Genomic DNA, 6,766 nt, shown 5'->3' with positions numbered 1-6,766 from the left:
ACCTCCACTGCCAAGCGCCGAAATTCTTTGTGGATACCGTTTCTTGGAGATTGTAATGCGGTTGCTGTGAGAGCGGAGTTATACCATTTGTCCGATCGCAAGATGTTAGGTAGCAACCTGTTTCGTGGATCTGGCCCCTGGAATATTTAATGTGCCACCAGGAAAGACAAAGGATCTCACTGGATGCTCGGTGAACAAGCCAAACTCCAATCTTGATGCAATGCTGAGGACAGTCCCATGTGAGCCACCACTCCTGGGGCAGGATCCACGAAACAGGTTGCTACCTAACATTCTGTGATCCGGCAAATGGCATAACTCCGCTCTCACAGCAAAAGCATTACAATCTCCAAGAAACGATATCCACAAAGAATTTCGATGGCGGGCGGGTGGAGGTTGCTAATCCTCTAAGCGTGCTCATTGGCTGCCGGAGTGATACGTCACTGACTCGACGTCACACGCAAAGCAGCCAATCACAGGGAGGCTCTGTGTTATCGTAGAAGAAGTCGTATGTCATTGTTTACAAACTTTGATACAGCGTCACACACCCAATGCCACCACTCACCACACTCAACTGCCCTCACAATGCTTTCATCATGGCTATTCCACCCCCTAAGAAAACAAAGAGACAATGATTCACTGACACCGAGGCCTTGACCTTGGTGGAGGAGGTGTAGAATCCGGGTGCGGTGGACAGCAAAACTGGCACCACAAAAGGGAACCACGCGACTTTGTTTACAAACTTTGATAAAGCAACCTCTTCTGCCCCTGGTGTAGGGCTGTTCCTCTGAGGCCATGAACCACTTACTGCTCCTTTGGCAGCGTTCCATTTCCTACCGCACTGCACTTCGCTATCCACTCTCCGCCCTGCTGAGCATCACATCTCTCAACCTGCCCAGACTCAGTTGTCTTCTCCTCACGGCAATTGCCTATCATGGAGTCCGGAGGAAATTTAAGGACCTCCGACCCATGTCAAGCGCAAGGCTGCTGGAGAACAGCGTCACACTGCAGGCACTGGTGAGTTAATCGGTTATTTTTATCACATTTTCGTTAGCATAGTTGCAGACCTAGCATGGTGCGGTTGACACAGAAGAGAGACAGAGAGCTATATGGATGGAATTACTGTGATATTACCAAAAATGATGTGATGTCCTGCTGTAAGTAAGTGAAATCATGGCGTATGGTCCCAGCAGACACACAGTAGGGTATTCTTTTGCTCTTTCACCAGTCTCAACAAGGCTTTCCTTACCCTTCTCATCAGATACATTTTGTCATTCCAGAGTAATTTGAACCAACTGCAAGTTAATTATAATAATGACAGCAATTGTTAGATGGCTATATGTATATATTTTTAGAGAAGCAAGGTTATTTTAGCTATTTTAAGTTTGTCTTTGGTTAGGTTATATTATTTTGGTTTTGTTAGATTACTTTGGTTAGGTTACATCAGGTTTGATTAACATACTAATTCAGTGTAAGCCAAAAATAACAAAAAGCAAGTAGTTTCATGTGGAAAAGATAAACAGATGAAAGAGTAAAAATTTACCCACACTAGTATATTTGTTTAATATTTTGTCTTGACCTAATTGCTTATGGAATTTAATCAACTAATGTTTTGGGCATTGCTGAACATTGTTTTTGAGTAATATGAAAAAATTCCTCTGTATGTTGCATATTGAGTTTCTTTCTGCTCAGCCTTCGGGATCCAAACTGCTGTAATAAATTTTATTTCTTAAATAATGGTTTTACTTTGTTGAGGAAGGAGGGATAGATTATGGTTAGGTTAGTTTGGTTAGGTGATTGTTAGCAGAGCTTAAAATTCCCTGCAGTTATATAAAAAGAAATTTGCTCTTGTGTACATGTTGTATTTCATTATTGGTACTGTTACAAAATTTACCCTTATAGTCAATAAACATAACCAAGAACCAACTAAGCAATGGATTATAAATAGGAGTATGTACAGTACCTCTGGCAGTCAGGTCCAAGACAGTGACCACTGCAGTGCTAGATAACATCAATGTGCTCTAATACATTCATGATCTACACCAAGTTGATTTGGCTTTACATGTGAACTTCTAAGTGGCTGATAATTGCAACATTCATATCCATGCAGGTGGGGGACCTCCAGATGAGACAACATACACTGCTGTGGAGTTGGTCATGCTGTGGATGTTGTCTCACACAGTATTTGCAGGACTGCCATATCCTGAAAGTGATGGCGCCACACTGCGTAAGTAAACTACCAAAGGTCAAATTACATTTTGTAAATTAATGCTGTTTTTAACTTTAAGTGAAGTACTGTAATGTAACAATAATTATGTTACAGCATCATCTTCCATGGGACTGGCAGCATCAAGTCCAATACTCATCTTCCTGAATGTAGATATCTGCACACCTGCACACCAACTCAGCAAAACCATGTGATAAACACAGACATGACTAGGTTGACTGCTAATTAAAAGAAAAATTAATCAATAAAAACATCACTCAAAGAACACCAGCTTATTCTCTACCTGCAGTAATGGCAGCATTTTTTTTTTTTTTTTTTTTTTTTTCAGAAGTGTCAGGGCCTCTAGAAGGACCACAGCCTTCCACCAGCAGTGGTGTTGGAGACATCCAACCCTCTTCTGCTGGTGTTGCTGGGTCTGCAGGGGCCTCTGGATTTGACAATGCTGTGTCATCTGCACTGGATGAGAACATCTTTGTTCAAATTATCTATGTTACAGATGACTACATGCAATGGTGAATAACATGTTAACATGTATTCAGTTGTGTCCTCCAGTACAATGAACACTGATTATACAACTCCTGCCAGTAAGTCTGTTCTTGCTACTTTGACCTTTTTTTTTTTTCTTTTTTTTTTTTTTTTTTGAGGAATACATCTCTCAGGCATTTAAATTGTTGATTCCATAAGTGCATCACACCACCACCCAGAGTGCAGTATAGCAGAAAGGTCCAAGGAGCAAATGAGGACACAGCAAGAAAGCATGACATGTAACTTAAAGTACCACTTAATTTATAACTTGTGGTGTAAAAGTCATGTTTGCTTCTAAACTGTATTGCAGGTGGCCACTCAGACTTGGAAGTTCTCTCTCAAGCACAGGAAACCCAACAGTAGATTCGTCTGAGCATGGACGAGCTGGTGATGGTGCAGCAGGAGCAGGGGCTGGCTGTACAAAACATGTCCCAGGCACTTCGACAATCAGTTGAAGTGCAGAGGAACATTCTGCATTCATTGAAGCAGCTGGTAACACTTGCTGAGCACTTCATTAATGCCAACACCAGCCAGCAATAATTTATAGGATTCTAATGTTTACCTTTCATAAGTTTACATTTATTAAGTTATTAAGTTATAAGACTAAGTTATATTTCTTTTCTGTAGCGTTAGGTTGTAGCAATTCTATCATTTACCTAGAGCAGCATGTTAATGTTAGTGCAATATAATACCAAAGTATTTCTTCACTGTGATACCTACAATGCTTCTGTGTTACTTAAAGTACAAAAATAAGATTAGTGTTTTGTGGTGACCTGCTGGTGGGCATTTCTATAAATGTTTATTTATATATTTATTTTTTTTTTTCAGGACCTGAACTATACTCATATATGTTGTTATATTTTTTTTTCTTGCAAAGACTTTGGTAACTGGTAACTTTATTTTATTTTTTAATATATCTACAGCACTCTTTTGTATCTATTTGTGTTATTCATACCTAATACTAGCAAGCCACTTATGTATTTGCTGAATTTAAATGCTGCACTGATCTCTTTCATTTAGTATGCAGTGATACATGGAAAACCATTATTTCACTCATTACATGATTACTGACCTCACTTCCTTACTTTCTTTGCCGGAAGAAGTTTTGTATGATTTCTTGCCACACAATTCTGCCTGGGGCATATTGACCCCTCTACAGCACAGCAGGGTTGGTATCAGCATGGGGCACTGCTTCATCTTCAAGAGGTGGTAGCTGTAAGCAGACTTTTGTGAGGATCTGAGAGGTCTAGTGATTGGAACTAACTGTTCCATTTGTTTAAAGTTTATATTGTATGAGAGGAATAGTCATGTAGTTTGACATTTAGCATTTTGATGATCCAAAACTAGCCCAAACCATAATGACTTTCAAGGCAACTTTGTAGAAAAAAAAAAACATATGTTTATTTTTATTAAATGACAGTACACTTCTGACAAATTTCATTACCTTAACAACAAGTGTAAGAACATTCATGATTGTACTCAGTTAAATCTAATGTCCACGATATAGATATATCCTGTCAACTACCAGAAAAATAGTGACAAGTACATATGTCATCAGGAACTTGATGCAGCAGTTGTGTAGGAGCAGGCAAGCATTAATTATTTTCACACACTTGATGGGTCTGTACTGCAAGCCACCTCCAGAAGAGTGCAGGCACCTATGAAAAGTGAGATTTCATTCTACAAGAGGATTCATTACTTATAAAGGAGTATATCAACTGTTCATTTATAACTAGTGTCAATGTTTATCACACTAAGTTTACTTATGCAATACTAGTAACCATGTGCAGTCACATGAAAATCAATAAAATACATGGTTGGGTAAACATGTAATGCAATAATACTATATACCTGGGAATCTGGAACAGTAGCTGAGGATCACCCCATTCGCATCACAAACAAGTTGGATGTTCAGAGGGAGTGATACCTTTTCCAGTTAAAGTAGAGGGCCTCATCCACTCCTCGAGCTTTGATGGCGATGTGGGTGCCTGTGCACACAAAAAAAGTATTAGATGATCATGTTACACAGTAGCTACATATATCCATTATATATATATATATATATATATATATATATATATATATATATATATATATATATATATATATATATATATATATATATATATATATATATATATATATATATATATATATATATATATATATATATATATATATATATATATATATATATATATATATATATATATATATATATATATATATATATATATATATATATATATATATATATATATATATATATATATATATACACCATCCCTACACTGGATATGCACACAGTATACATAAGATATGAAAACTTTTTAATGCTTAACAAGAACTTGAGGCTGTGAGATACCTTTCACTCAAAGGAAACACCAATGAAGTGATAGATTATAACAATAGCACTAAATTTAAAACAAAATACATTATTGTTAATCTTACCATCAATGGCCCCAATAACCCTTAGGAAATTTTCGATCCTGAAGAACTGCTGTGTAATTCTCCTTTGATCAAGGTGTGTTGGAGGCATCTCGATTTCCTGCACTGACTTATCACTCAACACAGTGCAAACATGCTTGAAGACCCTGCTGACACTTTTGTAGGTCCTGGAAGCAGATTATAAGCCATTAGTTTTCATTTTCTTTATTTATTTATTTTAAATAAGATACATTTTTCTGTTGTGAGCAAAAAAAAAAAAAAAAATCTGCAACAAATTTAATGATCCTTCTTCATGTAATGCACTGTTCAAGTACACCCAGGTGTACTTGATGGCAGGTTTGGTAAGGTTAGCATCATCCCTCATCCCTCATTAATTATGCACTGACATATTTTGACACTAGGAACTAATCCTGACATTCCTAACACTGGATTACAACTTTATAAACCGTGCCATGCAGTAGGTTGACTTTTAAGCCTTTTATCCTTGAAAGTCAGCCACACTTAAATATTATTCACCATGCTGAACATCAGTTTATTCACCTATGAAAGTTATTAATGGGATATTGTGCAATTTGTTTAAAAAAAAAAGTAGTAGTAATTGTTTAGAGTCCTCTCTTGTCCTTATTACATGTCTATCCTCTTCCATTCTTTCACATATACCTCTTGATAAACCTGAAACATATAGTATAAGGTGGGGGGAGATGTGACCCTGTCCTTCAGGGGTGTTCCAGAGGTTATGCTAACTTATATTAGTGTCCTTAAGGGTGGATCTAGCCCCCGTGGTTACATTAGATTAGGTAATGTTTCATATAAAAGTGTACGGTGACTAACCTAATCTCTGTTAACTTCTGGGGGGACTTTGCACATCCCCTGGACCCCCTGAAGGGCAGGGGCACTTCTTCCTCACCTTAAAGTTATGTGTATCTAAAGGTATATGCGAAGAATGTAAGAGAATAGACCAATAATAAGGTCAGGGAAAGGGCTCCCTGACAATTACTAAAACAGCCAGCCACTGTGCTGAAGCATGCAACACCAGTATCATCTTACCTGCAGTGTTTCCAATGACGTTTTGGAAGGGCCCACTGGCAAATAATCTTAGGGCCAGCAAAACCTGGGTGTGAGTTGGTAGTACCTGGCTATGCCTTATCCTCCTCTCTAGCCGAGGCTGCATCTCCTCAAACAAGAGGATTAGGTCTGCCGAGGGAAGTGATATTTGAGCATGAGCTCATTATCACTTAATGCCAAGGGGTCAAGGCGATCCCGAAAGCGCCTTTCTTGCCTCAAGGCATGAACGTGGAAGTATGCAAGGAAAATATTCAATATATGCAGGAGAAGCGATGAAAAGAATACTTAATCGCAGTACACACTTCTTGCTGCGAGGCGGGATGGGGAGTGTGCACGTGTGGGGCAAATCAGCCTCTTCCTTTTCCTGTTTTGTTTTCAGTGTTCCATGCAAGATTTAACTTTATGCATCACAAAACCATGCTTTCTTGGTGGTAAAGCTTGTAAACAATTAAAAAAGGTTATTTTGTGCTTATAAATATTTATATAAGAGATTTTGGGCAAGGT

General features: G+C 38.1%; 1 protein-coding gene and 1 long non-coding RNA gene across 3 annotated transcripts; one reads left to right on the top strand and one right to left on the bottom strand.

The window, feature by feature from the left end:
* On the top strand, window positions 1-4,177 carry LOC135095566 (uncharacterized). 2 transcript variants are annotated; one of them, XM_063996465.1, is made up of 5 exons: window positions 9-505; window positions 615-1,014; window positions 2,108-2,224; window positions 2,553-2,736; window positions 3,060-4,177. In XM_063996465.1, exons 3-5 carry the CDS (start codon window positions 2,155-2,157, stop codon window positions 3,202-3,204), a joined length of 399 nt encoding a protein of 132 aa, XP_063852535.1. In that variant the 5' UTR covers window positions 9-505; window positions 615-1,014; window positions 2,108-2,154; the 3' UTR covers window positions 3,205-4,177. The 2 variants fall into 2 exon arrangements, with proteins under 2 accessions (XP_063852536.1, XP_063852535.1); XM_063996466.1 differs by lacking the exons at window positions 2,553-2,736; window positions 3,060-4,177 and adding an exon at window positions 2,321-2,541 and having other exon boundaries at window positions 1-1,014.
* Window positions 4,178-4,230: 53 nt separating this feature from the next.
* LOC135095568 (uncharacterized) lies at window positions 4,231-6,381 on the bottom strand. The gene is made up of 4 exons (XR_010264439.1): window positions 6,245-6,381; window positions 5,201-5,364; window positions 4,601-4,737; window positions 4,231-4,407 (listed from the first exon to the last, which is right to left on the bottom strand). It is a non-coding gene; the product is annotated as an uncharacterized LOC135095568 (long non-coding RNA).
* Window positions 6,382-6,766: the final 385 nt, after the last annotated feature.

This window comes from Scylla paramamosain, chromosome 49 (assembly GCF_035594125.1).
Source record: "Scylla paramamosain isolate STU-SP2022 chromosome 49, ASM3559412v1, whole genome shotgun sequence".
Lineage (NCBI taxonomy): Eukaryota > Metazoa > Arthropoda > Malacostraca > Decapoda > Portunidae > Scylla > Scylla paramamosain.
Note: the sequence above shows the minus strand (reverse complement) of the source record. Positions and strands in the feature narration are given on the sequence as shown.